This window comes from Actinia tenebrosa, unplaced genomic scaffold (assembly GCF_029948245.1).
Source record: "Actinia tenebrosa isolate PJP-AT-01 unplaced genomic scaffold, QUT_ActTen_1.0 PGA_scaffold5__44_contigs__length_20552954, whole genome shotgun sequence".
Classification (NCBI taxonomy): Eukaryota; Metazoa; Cnidaria; class Anthozoa; order Actiniaria; family Actiniidae; genus Actinia; species Actinia tenebrosa.
Window position 1 is genome coordinate 8,916,628 of NW_028292582.1, and position 24,702 is coordinate 8,941,329.

The window sequence follows — 24,702 nt, forward strand, 5'->3', positions numbered from 1 at the left end:
TGACTTAGATGTTGAAGATGATGTGAAGACTGATGGCGATGATAGTGGTGGTGGTGGTGATGGACATGTTGGTTTATATAGCAAGACATGATAATGAGGAATGTATTTTGAAACGTTAACATAGTATACGGCTATGACGTAACATGCACCCAGGAATATTCCCATTTTGATCTAGCAAAAGAAACTGAGGAATACTTCGTCAACCAACATGGCAGCTATGAGTAACATGCACCTAAAAAATAAACCCATTTTGATTTTCATTACTTTTTTTGTAAAGTAGCAGTCGTTTCTGGTTGGCGAGGCTATTAAAAATAAGTTCATGCTTGCCAAGAGCAGGAAGATAAAAATGGTGTTTATAAAAATCGTTGAAGCCACTATGCACGGTACGATTTTTCTTCACTGTCGCGCGCAACATGCTTACGCCAAGTTTTAGCTGCAATTTACAGTCGTAAGCGAGTTGTACGGTCGATCTACACGGTACAACTTTGGTCGATTTACAAAAATTAATTCGCGTAGTCAGCATGTTGCGCGCGACAGTTTTTTTTACCCATTTAGAAGTTGAGGTGAAAACTGAGTCGAGTTTTCGAGTTGTATTTGCAGTGCATCAAGGGACTATTTTAGAGGACAAAATAGACGTCAACTTGGAAGTATGATCCTTAAAACAGCTTAATACAACCACTCACAGGTATGAAAGCGATGTCAGTGAGCTCAACGCTCCAGGTTCAACTACTCGCATATCGTTGTATTTCAAATTCCTGATAAAGAAAAATATGGTGGTTTATTTCTGCAGTCTTGAATGTAGCCCAATCATGCGCACGCGCGGAATAGTACGATTTGCCGTCGAGACAAAAAAGGGTTTTGGTGGATGTCAACAAAAGTGTTTCTATGACAAAGTCGGAAAATACAAATACCCCATTCACACCTAAACGTGTTTAGTTGAACTGTGTTTTCATTAGGAAAAAAATTGAGAAACTAGAAACCTACAATATAATGAAACTTTCTAAAATATTGTCAGAGCAAGACAAAGGATAGTTTACATTATTGTGACCGGTTAAAAATTCGTGCAAACGCAGCCTTATTTGCATTAAATTAGGTTTTCATCTTTTAGCCCCATGCCTAATATATCCGCCTGACCACAATCCTGCAATATCGATACAAATAAATAACCTCTGGGATGATCAAATTCAGGGCAAGGGGAACACGCAGATCAAACCCTGAAACAACCTCTGGGCTGATCTAAGTCAGGGCATGGCTAACTCACGGATAGAACCCTGAAACAACCTCTGGGCTGATCTAAGTCAGGGCATGGCTAACTCACAGATAGAACCCTGAAACAACCTCTGGGCTGATCTAAGTCATGGCATGGCTAACTCACAGATCAAACCCTGAAAGAACCTCTGGGCTGATCTAAGTCAGGCCACGGATAGCTTACTATTCTACTTACAAATAAGTCAGCTTTGACAACGCTTGGAACACGTCACTTCCAAGGACGTTTAGTTTGTTTTTATGTAGATATCTTGAAAGAAAGAAAAAAGGATATCGTTATCTACGTGCTTGGATTTAAAGCTGGCAAAACAAAGTAACAAGCAAGAATGAAAGCAATTTTTAGTATCCAACTATTGGTGTATGCGTATTTCCAATTATAATCTAAAAGATTATCGATAAATACGATATGTCCTAAATATAATGCTTCACATGGACTTGAAATCTTTTCCCAGTTAGCATCCTCAAACCGAATTCGTGTCGCTAAGCTTTACTTCTTGTATTGTTTTGTTGCCATGATTCTCGGACTATAGTAGGATTGTTAAAATAGAACACTACCATAAAGACAATTTACGTATGTAATTTTACTGATAGGTTGCCTGAGTTATATTGCTAATGCCTTTTAATATTATTAGCAACTCAAGCAACCTATCAGTAAAATTATATACGTAAATAGTCTTTATGGTAGTGATTTATTTTATCTGAATTGTAAGGGTTGCGAGAATACGAATTGTTACTTGTCCTAATCGGGCCCTGTTCCGCCATTTTGAAAATCTTCGATATGCAAATTTATTCATGTGACGTCATTAGCAGGGTAGCATTGAAACATCTGGTTGTACAAGATGAAAACAAAATCTATTGCCCAGTTTACGGCTCCATAGTCTTACATAAAAGGATACTAGAAACTAATTTTTACGTTCACTTTCTTTAAAAACTAGTCAGAGAATCAAGGTCTGTTTTCATTCTACCCTGCTAATGACGTCATATGGAAGTTAATTATTTCAACAGACTATTCAAGATGGCGGACGCTAAAGAATTTTGGTCAAATTAATTTGCGTTTTATTTCCCACTATATCGGTTTCTTCACGAAATAATAGCATATTTAATGTTGCACTATAGTGTGAGCCTTAAACAGACTGCGTTTTTCTATATTGCCAATGTCCTTTAACCAACAAAACTAATGAAGTATTAGCTAACTGTTACTGATACTAATTTTAGATCATTAGTCAGTTTTCTACTATTTTTTTGTTAAATTGTCAGTTAACTACTACTGAACACTATCTGCATCCTCTGTTCTGGTTTGATTTAAAACTCACAGCTTTGCCAAAGAAGACAGTTTGTTCATTGCAGTTGGGTGGATAGTCTCTATTGAATTTTCTGAGAGAGCCCTTAAATAAACAGAATAAAAAATACTATTAAAACGTCCAGTAACTGCGTACTTTTTTAGCGGTCGTTTATTTAGGAATGTGATGAGCTTTCCTTTAAAAGCTAATCAAAAAGATTGGGGAAGGTTCTATTGCATGTTACGCTCACTCTTCAAAGTTAACTTACAAATTTGAAAGCTTTGAAAGTCCCAAAAAAGTGTCGAAGCCTATGTTTATTAGTCTATTTCTATGTAAGTACCTGAAATAAAAAACAGAACATTAATGAATGCAGGTTTGCAAGCACTTCTGCAAAAATGGATAGATGGATAAGGGAGTAAGATAGTGACGAAGATGTAGACGGAGACAAAGAAAAGGACAACGAGAAAGACTAGCTTCTTCCGCAGGAGTCTCTTCGCTCTTTTCTCTCTTCTCTCTCTTTTCCTATACTGGGCTTCCTGGGTTGGCTGAGAGTTGATCGAGCGGGACTAGTACCCGCTCGCCTTAGTCTTCATTGTTTTCATCACAGGACCCCCATCCCTCTCGAACAGCAACAAAAACCAAACCAACAAAAACTTTAGCGAGTAGCCTGCGGAGGAGACTAGAGAAGGACAGGGTGACAAGAAATGGAAGAAATTTTAAGATAAAGTATGCTCGAATGACTTCTACTTTGGTCACCTACAGGTATTTCAACCGCTTGGCGTGATTGAACACTGCTGGAGGTAGATTTACAATCTTGTTACCTTCGAGATGTCTATGAAAGAAGGAAAGAAGGAAAGAAGGAAAGAAGGAAAGAAGGAAAGAAGGAAAGAAGGAAAGAAGGAAGCAAGGAAGCAAGGAAGCAAGGAAGCAAGGAAGCAAGGAAGCAAGGAAGCAAGGAAGCAAGGAAGCAAGGAAGCAAGGAAGCAAGGAAGCAAGGAAGCAAGGAAGCAAGGAAGCAAGGAAGCAAGGAAGCAAGGAAGCAAGGAAGCAAGGAAGCAAGGAAGCAAGGAAGCAAGGAAGCAAGGAAGCAAGGAAGCAAGGAAGCAAGGAAGCAAGGAAGAAAGAAATCAGTCAATCAATCAATACAGAAGTGAATTTAGGTTCACTTTCTCAAAAACAGTAAGGCTACTTTTGCTAATTTCTTTCGATAGAGCAGTTTTCGTATGACTATGAAAGCTCACGGCACTAACAGACGGTCGTGACACGGCAAGGCGCACTCCAGCCCAATCATATTGCTCGAGAATTTACTCTCCATCCAATCAAAATGCCAGAAACATGGATAAACACGTGGCGGACACGGTCACGCCAAGATCACGGCACTTCCTTACGAATTACATTGCGTGAGAAAAAAATCATCCAATTAAAATCCTAGAAAACATCACGGTCATAGCAAGGCATTGAGCTATTCACAGTCATGCGATAACCGCTTTTTAGTACAAAATACACAGGTGATTATTGAAAATCTCGCGCGCTGATTGGTCGAGAAACTCACACTATCACACGATAATCACCTCCAGCGATAATCCAAAATGGCGGCTTTGTTGCTGTTACCGGAAAAAAAAGTCTTTTGACTTTTTTTGTTTTTGTTTTTTGAAAGAATCACCTATGTATTTATACTAAAACAATTTTTTGCCTCAGCCTCAGAAAATATCGGGGAATATTTACCGGGACACGAGTCTTCGAGCGGCGAGGTAAATATTCCCCGATATTCACTTCGCCTTAGGTGAATAATTATTAAATATATTAGGAGAAATTACTGTATGACCAATCTCAACTTACAAGTATCGTAGGTAAGATAGACCTCTGAAAGCTCCGTATTCGATGTTACGGATATAATTGCTCGATAGGTATCTGTGAAGGAATATTAATAAAATTTTAAAAGATTTCCAGGTGATCTTGGTGAATTTTAAATAAATATATGGATAACCATGCCGATTTATTCACATTATAGTAGTGTGAAATGCAAAAAAAAAAAAAAAAAAAAAACAGTACGCCCAAGCACAATAATTAATCTTATGTTGGTTATATTGCACTATGTCCATCAAAAGTTTCAATCATTTAGAGCTAATTCTCACAGAGATATTCTCTATTTGATGATCTGACTTTTTACAGGGATCCTGGGTTGACGTCATCATTTCGTGATTTCTATATTGAATAAGGACCTTAAGTTGCAGGACGGCAACGACGACGACGACGGCAAGCATACAATAGCACTTATAGGCCCTTTGCAGTTAACGGTCAAGTGTCTGTACTGGACTGCAAAATTTTTGTTTTTATATTAAATTGGTGATTCTTTTGAGCTACTTGTAAAGAATTGAATGAAAACATGTGTATCCAGTGTGTTACGAAATGCAGTTTTATTACGATCTCTCGAAACAGGTTGTAGAAAGTTTGTTTGCTCACCAGTATATTTCACCCATGGGAATCAAAATGTTCATTCATTTGCTCTCAGTGAATTAATCAGCACGTGATTGCTTAGCTGCAAAGGGCCTATTGCGCTATTCAATAGACACTCATTGGAATGTACGAAATACTGTGCATCATTACCGTCTTATGCTAAAAGTAAAATGTGAAATGTCCTATTTTTACGTACAAAAGAGAACGGCTACGCCAGAAGCTTACCTTTGTTGATTTTCGTTTTAAGTAAAGGACTCCCATAAGAGGCCATTTTACTCTAAAACGAGCGTGCTTATTGAGTAAAATACTAGATAAACACGAAATAATAATACAATAGAAGGTTGAAGCGCCTCAATTTTGCTGACGTTGTCGCCCACGTTTTAAGGTTCCTAATATCTCGGCAACGAAAACAGATATATCAAAAAGAAAATAAACGCCATTCTTATTTATTTTATAACGGCTTTGAAATTAGGACTGAGATCCTGTAGGCTTGATAGGCACTTCGTAACAAATACATTTAGAAAATGGTTTTATAATTTTCAATTTTTGACTTGTCTTTTTTTGTGTCTTGATGCGATAATATATATGGATAAGGAGAATTTTAGAACAGAAAGCATCAAATCGCGATTCTATAGGATAAATGTCTCATATCGCTATAATAATTACGTACAGGGTTGTCAGTCTCGATAATTCTTCGAATGTGTTGGCTTTAACTGTAGTAAGAAAGTTATTTGTAAAATACCTAGAAACGAAGCAAAAACACTTGAATATTTTGGCGCTCCCTTTCAATCCTTATAACCAAAAACCAAAAAAGCAATAGCGTATAGAAATTCCTAGGAATTAAGACAACTTTATGTTACCGAAAAGCACATTTTTTGCCACATTTTCCTTTTCAAAATAACAGGGACCCCGTCAACAAATTAAACATCAACTCTACAATCGTCCATTTGTGATGAGTAATTTTCTGATATCAAACTTCTTCCCAAATAAAATCGTATTTTGCGTGGCCATCATCTCTGTATCCATATTTGCTAAGCTTACCTTTTTTAAGAGTGAACATGGATTACTTTTTGGTGATTTTCCCGCAATTTAAAGCTTTAAAAAGTCGAAAAACAGGCATCAAAACTTCCAGATATTACAGCGAAGAATAATTGCAATTGTCCGCCATATTGAACCCACAGGGATCCCGTGCGAAGGAAGTCACTTGCTTCGACATCCTTGACCATCCTTTTACTCACAATTTTTGAAGATACCGACATCCACTGAAAACACCCACGTCAAGATTAAATAGCCTGTTCTTTTCAAAGTCTCTATGAAAGTAAAAAAGAGATGTTTTTTTTTTTTTGAAAGGGGGGGGGGGGGTGGGAGGGGGGCTTGAATAAAACTATTTTCACTATATAAATTTCAAGCTTAGTAAGCAACATGTAACAAAGACTTCACCAAGCTTTTTTTCAAATGTACAAAACTATATACACCTATTTAGAAAATCGTTGTCGCACCAAGAGCCTCAAGTAACAAGCTAAGACTCCAGAGAACGTCGGTACTTTTAATTATAATTGATTTATTCATGGTTCATGCAAGTGGCTATAGCTCTCCACTAATTATCATCTCAAGCAGCCTTGCTTGGAGTAATTTGTGAAGTCAATAAATGAAAATGCACCGTGAATAAACTAATTACAGCTAAAAGTACCGGCGTTCTCTGCGGTCTTGGCTTGTTCCTTGAGGCCTTTGGTGCGACAACGATTTCTGAAATAGGTGTATATACAAATGCAACAAGCAGCGAACAAATCTTAAGGTTATCAATAAAAAACATTAGTTTATCTTACAAGTACGTTAGGAAAGACATTCCAGTGAATGCCCCGTGTTGGATCTCTTCGATGTGGTTCCATGAAAGATTTCTGGGAGAGAAAATGGTTGAAAATTAATAAGAAATCAAACTATACAAAAAAGCATAAATATCATTTTCAGACCACTAACAAACCCGCCACCCCCTGGGGGGGGGGGGTAATCCGCCAGAATTTTGCTAGGGGTGTTCCGCTGGGATTCTGAAAGGGGTACCCAGTTTATAATTTAAAAAACCCTCAAATTTGTGGACACTGTTTGTGACAAAAGATATAATTAATTGGACTCAGTTCCTGTTTCAATTATCATGCCATCTCGCGTATCGTTTTTTTTTTTTTTTTTTTTTTTTTTTTTACGGCCATAAAAACTAAAAACCAGTTTCGGTCAATACGAAAGTAGAAACCCTGAATATGACAGGAAACTCAGGAAGAACTTTGAACTTGAATGAAATTGCATACCCTGTTTATGACAGGAAGCTCGAAAAACCATACCATGTTTAGCGGATCATCCACATATAGTCCATGTATGGGAGTACCACCCCCCCCCCCCGGGCCCGCCACCAAACATCCGATATTTAAAAAAAAGTCATTCAACTACTCACAGATTTTTTAGGCTTCTTAAGGTGTTTAAGATTCCAGGAGTGAGGTGAGTAATTCGATTTAAAAATAAGTTACTTAAAAATAGAAAAAGACATAGATTAAATACTACAATAGGCAGTGATAGGATAAAAAAACGAAAAATAGAAGAAGGAGGAGAAGGAGGAGGAGGAGGAGGAAGGAAAGGAAAGGCAAGAAGGAAAGGGAATCAAGTAAGAAGAAGAAGAAGAAAAAGAAGAAGAAGAAGAAGAAAGGAAAGGAAAGACAAGAAGGAAAGGGAATCAAGTAACAAGAAGAAGAAGAAAAAGAAGAAGAAGAAGAAGAAGAAGAAGAAGAAGAAAAAGTAGAGACATGAACGTATTAGCAAGCAAGCAAGAAAGAAAGATAAATTTTTTTTTTTTTTAAATATCAAAAAAGTTTAAAAAACTAAAATACAAATCAAGCAAGCAGTTTCATATTACTCACAGGACCTTGACATCAGCAGGAATCCCAACAGGAATAGATGTTTGGTTATGACAGATCACCTCGTTATCACATGTACAGTCAGGTGGACAAGCTAATGAACATGATGAAATTGATACAATTGATCTTATAAAATTGGTCTTGGCATTGCAGTGCATTTTGGGGCAGTTTTTGGAGACGCTACCGATGCCGATAAGCTCCGATACGGTTTGAGACTCTCATGAAAATTTATCCTTGCACAATAATACAATACAATACAATACAATACAATACAATACAATACAATACAATACAATACAATACAATACAATACAATACAATACAATACAATACAATACAATACAATACAATACAATACAATACAATACAATACAATACAATACAATACATACAATACAATACAATACAATACAATACAATACAATACAATACAATACAATACAAATACAATACAATACAATACAATACATACAATACAATACATACAATACAATACAATACAATACAATACAATACAATACAATACAATACAATACAATACAATACAATACAATACAATACAATACAATACAATACAATACAATACAATACAATAAAATACAATACAATACAATACAATACAATACAATACAATACATACAATACAATACAATACAATACAATACAATACAAACAATACAATACAATACATACAATACAATACAATCAATACAATACAATACAATACAATACAATACAATACAATACAATACAATACAATACATACAATACAATACAATACAATACATACAATACAATACAATACAATACAATACATACAATACAATACAATACAATACAATACAATACAATACAATACAATACAATACAATACATACAATACAATACAATACAATACAATACAATACATACATACAATACAATCATACAATACATACAATACAATACAATACAATACAATACAATACAATACAATAAATTCAATTACAATACAATACAATACAATACAATACAATACAATACAATACAATACAATACAATACAATACAATACAATACAATACAATACAATACAATACAATACAATACAATACAATACAATACAATACAATACAATACAATACAATACAATACAATACAATACAATGCAATGCAATGCAATGCAATACAGATACAATACAATGCAATACAATACAATACAATACAATACAATACAATAAACTTTATTTAAGGAGGGTGACACAATTAACCCAGAGAGTTATCTAACACGTGGCCTTAAAATAATAGTCAACTCACGGGCACGAATTTCGAACATGTATTTATTATTGAAATTTTAGTATTTTACAAAGTAAAAGTAACAGATCCCCCCCCCCCCCCCCCCTCTCGATAGCTCCTTGTTGTATTCCAGGATCCATTTTTGCAGTATATACATACTAGCTTTTCTAGCATGCTTTGAGAGCTTCGATGCACATTAGTTATTCTCGAAATTCAATTTCGCAAAGAATTTTCTAGAAATAATGATCAACGCTAGCAGAAGTATCAATAATAACGACGATCTTGCACAAACAAAGCAATTGAAAATAAACTTATTTTTAGAAATATTAATGTCAGTACTACTTGAAACGCGCGGCGTTCATTATATTACACTGTTACGAGTTAATTAACATCAGATGGTTTCCTTATTACGACAGCTTAGTAGTGAATAATTGTTTTGTTATCTTATCAAGAAAAGAAAAGAAAAAAAAAAAAAGGGAAGGAAAGAAAGGAAAGAAAAAAAGAAAGGAAAGAAAGAAGAAAGAGAAGAAAAGAAGAAAAAAAGAAAAGAAAAGGAAAAAAAAAGGAAAGAAAAGAAAGAAAGAAAAGAGACAATAGGGACGGAGGGAAGGAAGGAGAGGGAAGGGACAGGAGGAGAAAGGGAGAGAATAAGGAAGAGCTCTCCCAGGAAGAGAAGAGAAGAGAAGAGAAGAGAAGAGAAGAGAAGAGAAGAGAAGAAAAATAAGAAAAAAATAGGAAACAATTGTTTATCGAGATACCGCGGTTGTCGGCAAAACAGTCAACAGCTGTTGGCTGTAAATAAACTGATAACCTTCTCTAAATACAATGCTTAAATAGAGCAAAACTCCCTCCTCCTCCTTCAAATTTCATGTCAAATGTCTAACCCAAACATATTTTTAGATTCTACAGCAGAAGATGTTAACCTGCTTATCACATAATACAAAATTCTTTTAAAAATGGAACTCCTTTTGGACGGAAGATTAATGATTGACACACATCAGGTTATGAAATACTTTGTAGGTCAATTACAGTTTGAAAAAAAAATAAAAAATAAAAAAAATAAACAATAAACAAAACGGCACAGCATTTAAAAAGTTCTGAAGTAATACATTATTTATTTCAAATCTTGACAAAATTTCAGTGCAGGATCTTACATTGTACATCTGTCTAAAGGCCGGTTTAGACGGTACGATTTTTGCCTACAACTACCGTGTACAACACGCTCGCGTCTGTCTTAGGCGAGTTGTAGGCTTGATTTACACGCTACGACTCGAGTTGTAGAATGGCGCGAGCGTGTTGTATGCGATAGTTGTAGGCAAAAATCTTACCGTCTAAACCGGCCTTAAGAAAACACATTTTCATTTGAGGAACATTTTGGACGCTTGCAAAAAACGCGTGGGGAAATTGATAATAAGTAAAACCTTTTTTAGCTTTAATAAACTTCGTTGAAGTCACCGATTCTAATCAAAATTCCTTAGAATAATGAAGAGATACCTTCAATTGTGTTGCTTCCATTGAATACCATCAGGAATAGAAAAACCAAATCAAGAATCGCCATTGTCTGACCAAAGCTACGCATGACTCTAAAAACAAAAATAAAATAACCTAATTTGATTAAAAAAAGAAAAATTATGATACCAATACCAGCAGTTTCTGTCCATGCTTTACTGAATAACAAATAAAAAGTTTTTCTCGGCAAGTAAATTAAAAGCCCCACCATGTAAACAATAGTATCAAATATATGAATTAAAACAAAAAGAAGATAAGTTAAAGTGAAGGAAGAGTATACAAAAATGTATGAAAACTTTGGTGAAGAAAACTTCACCGGGAAGCCAACCCAATGCATGTGAATATCGAAATGTTTTTTGGTGGTTTTTTTTTTTGTTTTTTGTTTTGAAAAGAAAAAGGCAGTAAAATTATTTACAATACGGAAGTGACATAAAAAATGTCAATTTAAAAAACCAAACTAAAAAATGTACAAAAAAATAAATATAAAATAAAATAATAGAAATGTAATAATATTTGTTTACGAATCTTTTTCAATATCTATACAGAATTAAAATAAAAACGGAATAGAATGGAATAAATGGTGCTGAATGGAAATAGATTAAATACAATTTTGAACGGAATCCCATCACACCTTGTAAAGGGGCTCTTCCTCGGCCCCGTGCACACTACTGCTACCTTTTCACTATTTATAACACAAAACACAAAAAACCACAACACATAACCCTCAACTCACATATACAATGAGAAGAGATAACTAGCTAGAAACTAGTGTGAGCTGCGTCGATGTTTCTAATGAAACAGTAAAGATAAAAGGGTAAATTATACACCGTGAAAAGTCGGTAAAAAAACTAGCGAAGAACTAGCGTCCGAAACGTCAGAAAGTTTTTTCATCTTTTCACGGTGTAAAATTTACCCTTTTATCATTACATGATAATAATATTAACGAAAGGAATAAAAATATGAAATTTTGTTGAAAATGTTTGAATACTGAACCGTGGAACAAGTGTGTTGAAAAAATCTACTCACAGAAAATGTTGTCTTCAACTTCAACTGACTTTGAACTTGATCAACGTAGCAACAGCTTTATATCATGTAACTAACCTCTACAATTTTTTCTTGAAAAATATCTCCAAAAATTATAGTTATTAAATCCCGCTATTTAAACATCTGTTCTTCTCAGATCTTTCGAGATTGAATTGTTTTCGTACGGAAAAAATTATGGTAGATTACAATCCTTGTCAATCACACGCGCGAAATTATATTACGATCTACGAAGGTTTTTGTGTTTTTGAGACGTCAATCAAAGCGTTTCCATGACATTCCATAGTCACGTGCCCTTGAAAACTTTGTATTTTCCGACTATATTATGGAAACACTTTGATTGACGTTCACCAAGTTGTACGATTTCGCGCGTGTGATTGAGAAGAGGCAGCTTACTATAGAGCTGTAAAATAACGTAAAATAACTGTTATGAATCTCGCATTCTGACTGGTTGGGAGCGCATGCATTATGAGAGAACACAGCACGAGCGCGTACTTTCAGCTACGTCATTCCTATCCAAAATAACGGTTATTGTAATTTGTTTCTTATGAAAGAAAAAAACCTGCTTGCTGTGGTATGGAGCTAGAAAGCACCTGAGGATATGCAGAACACTCGTAAACTAGCACTCCGCCCACGCTTCGATTCGTGCTTCTTCTAACACTTTTTTCGTATTCTGCCAACCCCTGCGTGCTTTATAACTGCCACAGCGCGTACTATAGTCTTAAATATAGTCTTCAATATAAATATTAAATTGTATTTTTTAATTACTTTTTACTGTACTAAATATGTTCATGCATTGCAAGTCCAGATGTAACGAGAGTTTGAATAATAGTGGTGTTATATGCATACAGATCTTTCTTAAATTCGTTTTTAGTCACTGATAGTTTATCTTTGAAATAACATCTCCTTCTTACCACTTAAAAACAAAAAGGCAAAGATGCTTACCTTAGTGTGGATTTTCATTCTCCGCAGAAATCAAGTGAATTTAAACTTCTAAATTCCAATTGATATCCAGTGGAAAAAGAGCCAATCGTTGGAACCATTGTCAATCCCCCATTTCATTTATCTTAGCAACATTCTTCTACTTTCCTGTTGGAAAGTGCAAGTTTAGTAATAGGCAGATTAAGATTCCCGTTTTTCCTTCCCGCAAACGGAAAACGTGACCACGTTTTCATCGTTTCCCTACACTTCACTTTACCTTTTGCAAACCTTCTCGACAAAGACAAGTATCCTTTTGTTTATCTAATACTTGGAGATTTTTGCGATTCCTTTTCACTAATTTTAAAGAATTTTTTAATGGTCAACTGACGTTTCACGTTTGCCGTTAACGAGAATCGTAAACCCTAATATTAAGTAGTGGCAAGTCGCATAAATTCACGGTGAATTATTTCAAAAATTGAAAATACTCTTTGAGAACGAGTTTCTGAGCTTCCTTCTAAAAACACACACGAAATGCAATAGTGCAAGTCAGTTACTGAAAAACATATATTTATATTCCTGGCTTTTTGTTCATTTTTATCAGATTTAGTTTGTAATTTTCATACTGTATATTGTATATTATATATTCTACAGAACTTCAGAATACTAAGCTGATAATATTTTTTTGAAGTACGTTAGAATACTTTTATAAATTGGATAAAATGATCATGTTTTCCCTTTGCAACGTGTGCTGAGACAATAAAAATTTCATAGTACAATCATGTTCTACGAGGTGGCTCCAAAATACCCGAACAAACTTAACACTTCAACATCAAACTATCTGAATTCAACCAGTGAAACCTTTAATACTCTAACAATAAACTTCCAAAAAATGTTGTATTTGACCTTACTTTATGGAGTAAACTGGAGCAACTCAACGGGTCTTAACTGGTGAAAGCTTGGACATTTGCACTTCTCTCATCGATCTTCGACCTTTTGACTTAATGATGAGAGTTATTCAATATGATAAGAATCCTATTCCGTTAAAGCCATAGTAGTTTGTTAGTCTGTACCATTTGTACAAGGTATTCGGTGCGCGATGGAGTCGACAATCAAGTGTTTTCTTGTTCTGGTATCGTTATGTTGTGTACTTGTAAAGGGTTTGCCTATTAAAGGAAAGGCGAAACGAGCGCCTCAAGGGTTTTATCTAGGACCTTTACAAGGTATGTAATATTGGTTTTGACACTGAATCCTTTTTAAAAAAATCGTTTTTATAAAATTCAAGGCTACATACATAGTCAAGGAAATTTTGAAACGAATCACTAGACATCGAACAAAAAAAAAAAAAAAAAAAATTCAAACGTTTTCTGCCTTCTCTGTTAACGGAAAGTCATCTGTTGGTAGTTAATTTCTGCAACATTTAATGCTTTAAATTCTAAAAACATTTTGTTCAAGGCTTTTTCTGAACGAAGTATAATAGATATAGTACCGTAGCCACTATAAGGCAAGCGAGGCAGTTGGCTCGGTAAATTGTCACAAATGCCTCTCAGTATTCAGTAAAATCGCTTTTCCAAGGGTCTCAATTTCAAAAAATTTCCCCTAATTGCTCCCCCCCCCCCCCCCTTGTTGCTTCTTTGCCTCGGCATATTTACTTTCGCATATGGCTTTCATGTACATGTTTTGACAATGCTTTCCAAAACACGTTCAGTCGGCTCTAGTCAGTTAGTTAGGTGTTAATAGTTAGTATAGAGTGGTTTTCAAAAACTCGTGAAATACACTTACAATACACAATAACAATACAATATTCAGACACTTTAATACACTTTATTGTCCACACTTTCTTTTGATTTTCTTTTGTGTTTTCTGTGTATTACAATTTATTACACCTTAGTTATTACACTTTGTTTCACGGGTTTTTGAAAACCACTCTACGTTGATGGGATTAAGGTGACGTAATCTTTGAGTTGATTGTTACTAAATTGAATTTTTTTCGTTGGAATGTTCTGCATATTGACACCAACATCCCACTGGCAATATATCTATAAATGTTATCATTAATCTATCTGTTAATTTTTGAAATATTTCAGCGAGACCTGGCCTTCCGCTTCCAAGGATCAATGGGCCACCACCAACCATCAACACTCAACCACAGTTTTTACTTCCTCCTCGACCTGGATCAGTATGGCTCCGCTTCCCAGCCCCCGCCACAGCCTTCCCACAACCTTTACTTTCCCGCCCTCCAGTTTTACCACAACAAAGGTTTGAAGCTCCACGACCCGTTACTGAGTTACCTGCAATGGCGACAATGAGATACGATGACAAAGAAGGCCATGAACACCACCGCGAGCCTTCTTCCCCAGCACCTGAGCCTGTTCCTCAGCCTTTCTTTAACCCAGTTGAGCCTTATTTTTATCCTCATCAAGCTGTATATGTACAACGTCCTCAGCCTTTCCCTCAACCATTTCCACAGCCGTATCAACCAGTGTACCAGCCTTACCAACCGCCTTACTATCCTCACAACAAAGAGTATTTACCAAAGAAAGAAAAGAAGGTTAGTAGAATAATCTGGGAAAATGTTATCAAATGTAGAGCTAGTTCGTGTGACGTAATCTATTGTCGTTACTATGCCAACCAGATATTGATTCATTGTTGAGACAAAGCAACTTGAGCAAAGAGCTATTGTGATGATGTTTGGTAAATTACTAACAGTAAAACAGATACTGTGTTGTTTTTGGGACAATATTTTAATCCCTCTGGAAAAATTTCTGCCACGGTGCTGATTGGTTCGCTATTGCCTGAGGGGGACCATGAATTAACACGTGTTCCTATTAGGTCAAACTAGCTTATGATCTAATAACAATTTATTAATTCATATTGCTTAAATATCAATATCAAAATTTTCAAATGCGCATTTGGTTTTCCTTTGACGCTCTTGGTTTTGTTATTAAGGATTTCAAGTCTTGCCTCGATTATCTTCGTCATGGTTCTTCCACAAATGGTGGCTACACGATTTCTGATGATGATGGCGATCACTACCAGGTATGGTGCGACTTCCATGCTGAACCAGGTTTTGCTTGGACACTCATTATGTCACATTCGCTAAGAAACACAAACAATACTGCCTTCTGTGATTCATCGCTTTCCGAGAACATCCCCATCCACCAAAACTCCCCGAACTGGGACGAGTATAGGCTGTCGAAAGAACGCATGGATTCTCTAATCAAGGAGTCTTCACACTGGAGATCAACCACAGGCTTCCCATTACATGGAGTGGACTTCCGTGATTACGTCCGAGGAAATTTTAAAGACTTCAATATCATGGAATTCGAGGGCAAAGGAGAATGCAAGGCAGTGGATTATATCAATATTCGAGGTTTCCCAGCAGCCCAGACAAAGGCCCAGTTTTGGCAGCGTAAAGGAAAGCAGGCCCTTCATATTGATAGTGCTCAGGGAGAATGCGATTATAGGCCCTTTTATGGCACCATTGTGGGAGAAAACAATTTTGGGTTTTATTGTGAAGGACGCCACACATTGAATCCTAGTTTTAGGGGAACTGAAAACGAGGCTAGTAATACTCAGTGGTGGTTTGGGGGTAGTATATACGACCAAGAGTAAACATGTGGGATATAGAGAATATTTCTTCAGTAAATAAGTCGAGGAATGCATTCGATTCAAGAGATCTTGTACCAGAAAAAAATAAAAGTTTTGATTTTACATCACTTCCTTCGTCGCGTCACGTCACTTGCTTGCTTGCTTGCTTGCTTGCTTGCTTGCTTGCTTGCTTGCTTGCTTGCTTGCTTGCTTGCTTGCTTGCTTGCTTGCTTCCTTGCTTCCTTGCTTGCTTGCTTCCTTGCTTGCTTGCTTCCTTGCTTGCTTCCTTCCTTCTATCCTTCCTTCCTTCCTTTCTTCGTTCCTTCGTTCGTTCGTTCGTTCGTTCGTTCGTTCGGTTCGGTTCGTTCGTTCGTTTCTTTCTTCCTTCCTTCCTTCCTTCCTTCCTTCCTTCCTTCCTTCCTTCCTTCCTTCCTTCCTTCCTTCCTTCCTTCCTTTCTTCCTTCCTTCCTTCCTTCCTTCCATCCTTCCTTCCTTCCATCCTACCTTCTTTCCATCCTTCTTTCTATCCTCCCTTCCTTTCTTCCTTTCTTCCTTTCTTCCTTTCTTCCTTTCTTCCTTTCTTCTTTCTTTCCTTATTTCACGTTTCCTATACACTGCTTATCCTAGCGTTACCAAATGAATTTACTATTAATTCATTTATTTTCCCTATTAATTTATTATTAAGTATATTTTTTGTCAATTAATACATGGGTATCATTACTTAATTACTTTGTAATTTCATAGTTTAAAATACCAATGAAACACACTGGCCATGTTTTTTGATCTAACAAAAGAAGCTAATGAGAAATTATATGTTATTGTCAACTAATATGGCGGCAATTACGTAACATAACATGCACTCCAAAAAATATTAAACACAAAGTCTTACCACTAAAACTACGCATATTTCCGAGTTCAAGTTATAAAGCATGCAGAACTTAAGACACAACTAGGTTAAAGATGGTTACTGATACATCATTCCATGTCAAACAATTAATATTGGCCGAATTAAAGAACATATTTCGATGCACAAATAAAACATGAATAAAGACATTTGCGGCACCACTCAAATCACAGTAAACGAGTCGTAAAAAGTTTTTTTCAAAGCTCTGACTTACCTTGTAGCTTTGTATCAAGATCAAGAATGACTCATACAGCTTAGAATTCAGCTAGACTGATGAAAAGGCTTTCAGGCTGCTCAGTTGTTTTAGTGTAGGAGCAAGAAGAGTGACTGAGGCGTGCGAGCTTATTTTCCCAATTCAGCGTGACAAACCTCTGGGGGAATGAAGAGCTATTGTTTTGAAACTCGTCGGGATATAATCGTTAAAAGCCTTTTCATAGTTTAAGAATCGATTCCACTGCGCATGCGATTTTATCCCGAATTTCTCACCTTCTTTTGTCTAAACCTTCTTTTGTTCTTAATTAAACAAAAGAAGGTGAGAAATTCGGGATAAAATCGCATGCGCAGTGCATGGAATCGCTTCTTAAACTATGAAAAGGCTTATTCCTTTCGTATCCTTTGGGATAGTCGTGAATTTTTCGGTGAGTAAAAACAAAAGAAAATGAATCCCCTGGAGGTTCGTCACGCTGAATTGGGAAAACATTGTCACGCCACAAATAAGGTCTATACATGGCTTTTTCACAATATCCCGTGCTAGTAAGTCCGCTGGGAACAAAAAAAAAAAAAAAAAAAAAAAATGCAGTCATGGCGATAAACTGCTTGGCAATGACAAAGGTGTTGCGGAAACTTCTAAAATCAAATTTTCAATGCAAAACTAACAGAAAATACGAAAAGAAAATCGCACTTCTTATCAATGAAATTTGGATTGTTGAATCTAAATTCTAATTCTAAACTCTAATTCTAAAAACCTCAAATGCCTCTAAAGACAACACAGTCATTAGCATCTTGGAATTAAAAACCTTGAATCATCTCCAAGACGCATCACTCAAGTCGTACAAAAAAAATTACCATTCAACTATTCACTTCATGTAGAATCAATACTGAAGGTGCTGACACACGGTGCAACATTGCAAGTAACAAATTTGACACACGTTGCGACAAAATCACGCAACATCGCTTGTGTCAGCCTGATATGTTAACATATATGGACAGCAGTTATAAATTTGGTGCAAGCTGATAGGCTGGAAATCTCAAAATGTTGCAGGCAATGTTGCAGCCATTCACATGGTGAAATTTGTTGCGCGCAATGTTGCAAGAGAAGCGCGATTCAACTTCGGATTTGTTGCATGCAACGTTGCGTGCAACAAGTTTGGGGTACGTAGCCACACGCTGCAACAGTCCGGTTTCGTGCAATGTTGCATGCAATGTTGCACCGTGTGTCAGCACCTTGAAACTATTGAGTCAAGGATGATGGGTACTTTAAAGGACTAGTCCTAACAAAGCTACGATGGTCATGAGCAAGCCAGACAGTGAGGTAAAGAGGGTTGGATTTACACCACTACATGTAGTGTCAACAGTAAACGCCTCTAATATCTTGATGTAATCTTCACCCAATAACTTCTTGTACGTATTCTTGCCCTTCACGTCAACCAACTGCTTAGTTGAGTCCTTGAAGAGAAGGTGTTTTTCGCCCGGGACGTACCTTACCGATTCAAATATGTAGAAACCAGAACAGTTAGACGCTGTTGTGTTTTTTTTGACAGTATTTGGATGCTCTCAGCAAGATTTTGATGTAGTCTTGATTGTTGCCTGACCTTGTGACGACAGCATGGGCTGGGCTAAAAAATAGATGGCATTTCTTGTAGGCATCTGGGGAAAGAACTAAGAGGAAAAAAGAGAACAAATAAGCAACGAAAAAAAGTTTTGGGGAATGTTTTTGAATTTTTTTTAGTAGGCATAAGTTTCAGGTCACCCATCCAGTTACTAACTTCGCTCAACCGGACTTGACTCAGTGTCATGATATGTTAGCCCAACTTTTTTCCACTGGACCACGGTTCCAGGTGAATCAGCATAACAATAGCCGTGAAAACAATGCAACGAATAGACTAGACTTTTTAACATAATGTTTTCAACCGATTCCGTGCGTGGCAGAGATGCAAGGGATTAGCCGATATGGTCTGGGGGCCGGCTGGTCTCTCCCCTGATGCTTCGGCTAGAACATTTTCTTGCGTAATTCGTACACCCAAGGGCAGAAGGATTTAATCGCCGTCAGGTCCGAAGTCCATACGACGCCTCAGCTCTGCGGATGTCTAGGGGGTATGGCAAAGTGGAGTCGTTTTTTCCCCAATTTTTTGTGAAAGGGCTCCAACCCCATCGTATTCAGATTTCTTTTTTATGCATATTATTATCATTGTGGCAATATTTTTCCATAGAATGAGTAATTCCTTTTTTTTTCTCATATTCAGAAAAATCGAGTGATTTTCCTAATTCGAAATACCTCCCAGGAACAGTTAACTGGTAATCTCGGGCTTTTTCTCCACTCGTTTCGATTCTCTATAATTTCTCTCTATATGTTCTGGGATATTCTAGCTCATAGTAGCAACAGATAATACAGCAACAGTAACTCAGGACCATGAATCGACCTTATTTGTTGTTGCGTAATGTTTACCCATTTCAGACCACGTTTCATTCTCTTGAGAACAACATTCTTTCATTGAGTTGTATCCATATTCATATGTCTTCTCATGCAACCGTTAAACAAAGAAATGATACTCTAGGGAATGACACGTGGTCTATATTAAAAATGGAAAAATATTACGCAACGACGAACAAGGGAGGTCTTTTAAAAATACCTTTGGTTTTTCCATTCAAGCATAAGTACTTGTATTCAGACATGTTGCCATATTTGGCGCCTTCAGAGCGCAAAACATCCAGTGAAGTTGGTAGCTTGAGAAAAGCAACCTCGCCTTTTCCTTCCGCCATACATTTAAAAGCTCCCGGATGGCCATTGTATCTATTCTTAGAACTTGCTGCACATTGGCTTTCGGGTGGACAAAGCTGGCAGAGGTTTTCTAGTCCTTTATCTTTTGGAACTCCTACGATAGGAGGTGTACGTTCAAACAAGAATATCAAAAATAACGAAACTTATAAGACGTTCACCTGGTTTTCACTAACGAAAGCCATCGGAATTGAAATGAGTTTGCTTGCATGAAAATTAAATGGCGCTCGTCTTAAGCGTAAGCACAAGCCAAGAAAAAGACAACTTTCATTTTGTATTGCATCGGTGTTTGTTTCCCCTTGTTTGCGCCTATTTTCTTTTTTCTTTTGTTTTCTTTTCTTTTTCTTTTTTTTTTTTTTTTTTTGCTCCTAATAAGTTAAGCACGGATGTTGTGTCTCACTAATGCGCTGACGGCTCTCACCAATGTCACCATGGTTTGACTCCCGGATACGGTGTTGTGTGTAATTAGAGTTGCCCGTTGTTTCTATTCCGTGCGTAGGGAGTTGACTGCACTTCAGTCACGTGCCTTAAAGACGTGTCCACGTGGCACTACATTGGCATCACGTGGTCGATTTGAAATGCACTTCCGGTTAACGCAACAGATGCTACGAAGGCGTAATAAAAACACAACTGCCTCGAAGTTCTGGGAAGAGTAGTAACAACATACCTGGCACACAGCTTTGAGAGAAAAATGCCGCTGCTGACTGAGCATCAACGGTGTTACCACAACCAACACGCTTCATTTTGCCTTGCAGTAGATAACCAATAGGAATGTTCCAACCAGCTGACCTGCGGTATCCAGTGTGACAAGTCTTTCGTCCTTTTAGAGTGTTTATCGTGATGTTTGTTTGTTTCTTTGCAACTGCCATTGCGAAATACCCTGTGTTCCCAGGTGGGCCATAATCTTCTGATACTATTGGGACAAGGCCATAGGTTTTGCCTAAAGACAGGATTAAGTCAATAATAAATAATCAATATGAAAACTTTTGGCTAGAAGGATTGATGGATGGATGGATGGATGGATGGATGGATGGATGGATGGATGGATGGATGGACGGACGGACGGACGGACGGATGGATGGATGGATGGATGGATGGATGGATGGATGGATGGATATATGGATATATGGATGGATGGATGGATTGATGGATTGATAGATGGGTGGGGGTGGGTGGGTGGGTAGGTGGATGGATGCATGGATGCATGGATGGATGTTCGAATCAAAAACCCACCTGCATGATAAATCTTCCCTCCATTTAAAGTGATGAAATCCGCCACATTATCATTGATTTTCTTTATACAATCTTCATCACTTGAGCCAGCCACACACCCAGGGCTGATACTAACTCCTTCAGCTTGTGCCAGGTCCGGAAGAGCTTTCTTGAATTTTTCACATTTCTTCATTTCATCATCTGTAACGGTACACCAGCGGAAGGGTTTTGTTTCTGTAGAAAAAAAAGATAAAATAAATATTTCTAGTCTACTTCGCGATACCTTAAAGTGCCTATAACACGTGCACAAACTTTGAGATCTTCAAGAAGCATCACTCAAATAATATGAAAATTTTACCATTCAGCTATTCACTTCATGAAGAATCCATAATGAAAATATCGAGTTATTGGCACTTTAAAACAGCTTCTTTCGAACAATACTGGATATCTCAACACAAGTAATTTTAGCTGGGTTTTGGAATGACCTATGTCTTATCGGGTCCAGCAATCTTTTTTGAAACAGATATCCATTATATTCCATCGAGGTCATATGTTAATGATCGTATTGGCAAGATTATTTTTCAGTTGTTTTTATTCAAGATGTTGACCTTTCGAACATCTTCATTCGCTATCATAGAAGTGAACACTTGAACATAGACAAAGCCGGATTTGTTCTTTTTCTTTTTCTTTATTTTTTACTCCAATCCAATTACATTTGTTTTTGGATTTTCCTATTTCTATACTTATTCTTGTAACAATTATCAAATAAGAGTACCAAATGACCAATTTGCTACCTAACTTGATTAGCATTGCTATTTTAGGTAGCAAGTGGTTCCTCAAATTTTTATTATAATTCTCAAAATTGTAACAATTAATCTGCTAATTATACAGCTGTAACTGTCCAATTATTTTCTTAATTGGACAGGTCTTGCTGATATGGGATCAATCAGGCAGCTATATAATTAATAGGTAATGGGATTTCATGCTCCCCAATCAAGAAATAATTAGACTCGAAAAATTCCTCTGACTGCCAAATTGGAATCGGCCTAGCTACGGCCTCATCCAATTTTGTCAGTCCTCGGAATTTTCCTCGTCCAATTATTTCTTAATTGGACAGCATGGAGTCCTATTACATATACAAATCAGAGGGCACAAATAATGTTCTATTCTATTCTATTTAAAGTTTTTCAACTTCGAAAATCAGTACAGCATCTATATTTCATTGTCCCTTCCCTTAATTTTTCCAAGATAATTATTGCGTCATTAATTAGGGTCGTTTAGTTGGCTTTCACTTGAAAAGTGCCATCATGATAAATCTAATGACTTCTACAATCACTTCAAGATCATAAAGCGTTGCACAAGGATAGGCTTTTTCAAAAGCGAACTGAAGCTGTCACTTGATGTTCAATCAGAATCTATCAAAGGTAAAGTTTTTGTGCCAAACGACTGGCATTTTTTTGTTACCAGTATTCTATTATTGACAAATGCTTAGATACACCCATCTTTATTGTATATCACAATATGGTCTTTTCAAATAAATAAAGGTAATTTGATACTACGATATAATTTGAGTTAAGATGTACTATATAAGGACAATTCGTATGTGATCCTAGGAGATTAAGATGAATGATCTATATATCAAGATCAAAAAGATCGTTTGTTTGAGGCTAGAGTGCTGTCTAAGATTATATACGAACTATCCATAAATGGTTCACTATCTAATCCCGAATTAGAATTTTTTTAGCAGCTGAATGCGATTAACGTAAATATATTCTGATTATCAGATAAGTACTTTATGATTTTAAATTCTTTCCAGCAAAAAAACAGAATTTGAATTCCATTTTTGCTACAAAGAAAAGGCCATGATACAAGTAGTTGAAACTTATTAGCCGAAACTTGTGTTCAACGAAACAAGTTTCAAGGAGATTACACGCTGAAACTTGTTCGCGACACACGGTTTTGTTTACACGAGTAGAAAGAAGCTGCTTTTCATAAAACTTCCTTGCCACGAAAGTTTCACAAAGTTTCACGTGTAACATTCCAGTGAAACTTGTATCGCAACACAGTTGCACACAAGTTTCAGAGAAAAGTTTCAACGTGTAACCTCAGTGTATACTAGTAGAAATCATTTCGAATTTTTGTCTAATTTTCGTCTAATTTTCTTGCGACGAAAGATTGACGAAGCCTATATAGTGCTTGCAGTACTCCCCGTGAAACTTGTCTCACAACATCACAAATTTTAGCTTAAAGTGCTTATAAGCCTTTACACAATATTTTCAGAATTGATTCTTTAGATAGTGAATAGTTGATTGTGAAAATATTTCGTCATTTGAATGTTGGGTCTTTAAGATACGAAGGGTTTTATTCCCAATATGTTAATGACTATATTCCTATACTAAAGGGCAAAAGTGTTCCACGCAAAGCCACTTACTTACCAGCATCTATCGATTGTATCGTACAAATGAAAATAATCATGAAAAACCACGCCATTTTGAGTCGAGGTAGGAATGGAAGTTGAAATCCGCGCAGTAATGTAATGTCTTTGTATCCCGCGTTCCAAGTGACACACTGACTTCAGTTGTCTTAAGTACTAGTCAACTGGCGCTTAGTAACTTGGCAGAAATTCAAGGAGAGAAAGATTTATTTTGACATTTTGGGGTCAAGCTGGGTCTAATACGACCAAACACGAGTCGCCGCCTCTGTCATAATTGCTAATGTTAATAACGATTACGTGCATTGATTAATGATGCGGGAGTGCAATTTGTTAATCACAAGTATGATTCTGGTCCAAAATTGCACGACACGAAGTTCAATTACCACTCAATCAAATCTTCTTTGTAATCATACACACGAAAAAGACACAATAAAGAGAGTGCAGATTAATTAATTTAATGTAGAAGAAGCTGAAGTAAATCAATCAGGTTTTCCTGGTATAAAATAAACGATTTATCAGCAAATCATTAAATATTCATAAATAATGCTAATCATTCTCTTCTCTGATTGGCTGAATATAACAATTCTGTTTAATTAATTAATTAATTAATCGCACTCCTTTGAACCCATCAGATTGCAGGATTTGGTAGTGATTACAAAAAGGATATGATTAAGTGCGTAAACAGATTAGTTAGTCTTTCTGTATTCGCGACGCTCTCTCACGGCAATGAAGATGTGACCTCCAAACATTGTGTCTTTAAGCCCTTTTGGCTGAAATGCAGTTCCTTTGCTTCTTTAACATTTTGTTCAAATATTTATCAACCACAAATTATGTCTCGGAAATTTATAACGACTGAGTGCATTAGTTGAATAGACCTACAATCTTGGACAAAACTGTCGTTGCGTCTTCATAAGAGACTGT

General features: G+C 36.5%; 3 protein-coding genes across 3 annotated transcripts; 1 reads left to right on the forward strand and 2 right to left on the reverse strand.

Annotated features, from left to right (window-relative positions):
* Positions 1 to 679: 679 nt before the first annotated feature.
* Positions 680 to 10,735, reverse strand: LOC148906474 (uncharacterized). The gene is made up of 11 exons (XM_089038040.1): positions 10,672 to 10,735; positions 7,907 to 7,997; positions 7,447 to 7,518; positions 6,830 to 6,901; positions 6,242 to 6,313; positions 4,386 to 4,457; positions 3,307 to 3,378; positions 2,815 to 2,886; positions 2,580 to 2,651; positions 1,445 to 1,516; positions 680 to 755 (listed from the first exon to the last, which is right to left on the reverse strand). Exons 1-11 carry the CDS (start codon positions 10,733 to 10,735, stop codon positions 680 to 682), a joined length of 807 nt encoding a protein of 268 aa, XP_088894166.1.
* A 3,009-nt stretch (positions 10,736 to 13,744) lies between these two features.
* LOC116296454 (uncharacterized) lies at positions 13,745 to 16,329 on the forward strand. The gene is made up of 3 exons (XM_031704471.2): positions 13,745 to 13,868; positions 14,733 to 15,196; positions 15,595 to 16,329. Exons 1-3 carry the CDS (start codon positions 13,745 to 13,747, stop codon positions 16,258 to 16,260), a joined length of 1,254 nt encoding a protein of 417 aa, XP_031560331.1. The 3' UTR covers positions 16,261 to 16,329.
* Positions 16,330 to 17,315: 986 nt separating this feature from the next.
* On the reverse strand, positions 17,316 to 23,942 carry LOC116296457 (melanotransferrin). Its single transcript, XM_031704473.2, has 5 exons — positions 23,783 to 23,942; positions 21,369 to 21,581; positions 20,803 to 21,075; positions 19,990 to 20,232; positions 17,316 to 19,018 (listed from the first exon to the last, which is right to left on the reverse strand). The coding sequence occupies exons 1-5, from the start codon at positions 23,835 to 23,837 to the stop codon at positions 18,873 to 18,875; spliced, it is 930 nt and encodes a 309-aa protein (XP_031560333.2). The 5' UTR covers positions 23,838 to 23,942; the 3' UTR covers positions 17,316 to 18,872.
* Positions 23,943 to 24,702: the final 760 nt, after the last annotated feature.

Coding starts and splice junctions, on each gene's coding strand:
- LOC148906474 (XM_089038040.1), bottom strand. CDS start 10,735: ATGGCGATTCTTGATTTGGTTTTTCTATTCCTGATGGTATTCAATGGA. Junction 7,519..7,906: donor CCTGCTGATGTCAAGGTCCT/GTGAGTAATATG, acceptor TCTATTTTTAAG/TAACTTATTTTTAAATCGAA. Junction 4,458..6,241: donor TGTCGGTATCTTCAAAAATT/GTGAGTAAAAGG, acceptor ATTCCTTCACAG/ATACCTATCGAGCAATTATA.
- LOC116296454 (XM_031704471.2), top strand. CDS start 13,745: ATGGAGTCGACAATCAAGTGTTTTCTTGTTCTGGTATCGTTATGTTGT. Junction 13,869..14,732: donor TTATCTAGGACCTTTACAAG/GTATGTAATATT, acceptor GAAATATTTCAG/CGAGACCTGGCCTTCCGCTT. Junction 15,197..15,594: donor TACCAAAGAAAGAAAAGAAG/GTTAGTAGAATA, acceptor TTTGTTATTAAG/GATTTCAAGTCTTGCCTCGA.
- LOC116296457 (XM_031704473.2), bottom strand. CDS start 23,837: ATGGCGTGGTTTTTCATGATTATTTTCATTTGTACGATACAATCGATA. Junction 21,582..23,782: donor GATACAATCGATAGATGCTG/GTAAGTAAGTGG, acceptor TTTTTTCTACAG/AAACAAAACCCTTCCGCTGG. Junction 19,019..19,989: donor CTTGAATGGAAAAACCAAAG/GTATTTTTAAAA, acceptor TTTTCCTCTTAG/TTCTTTCCCCAGATGCCTAC.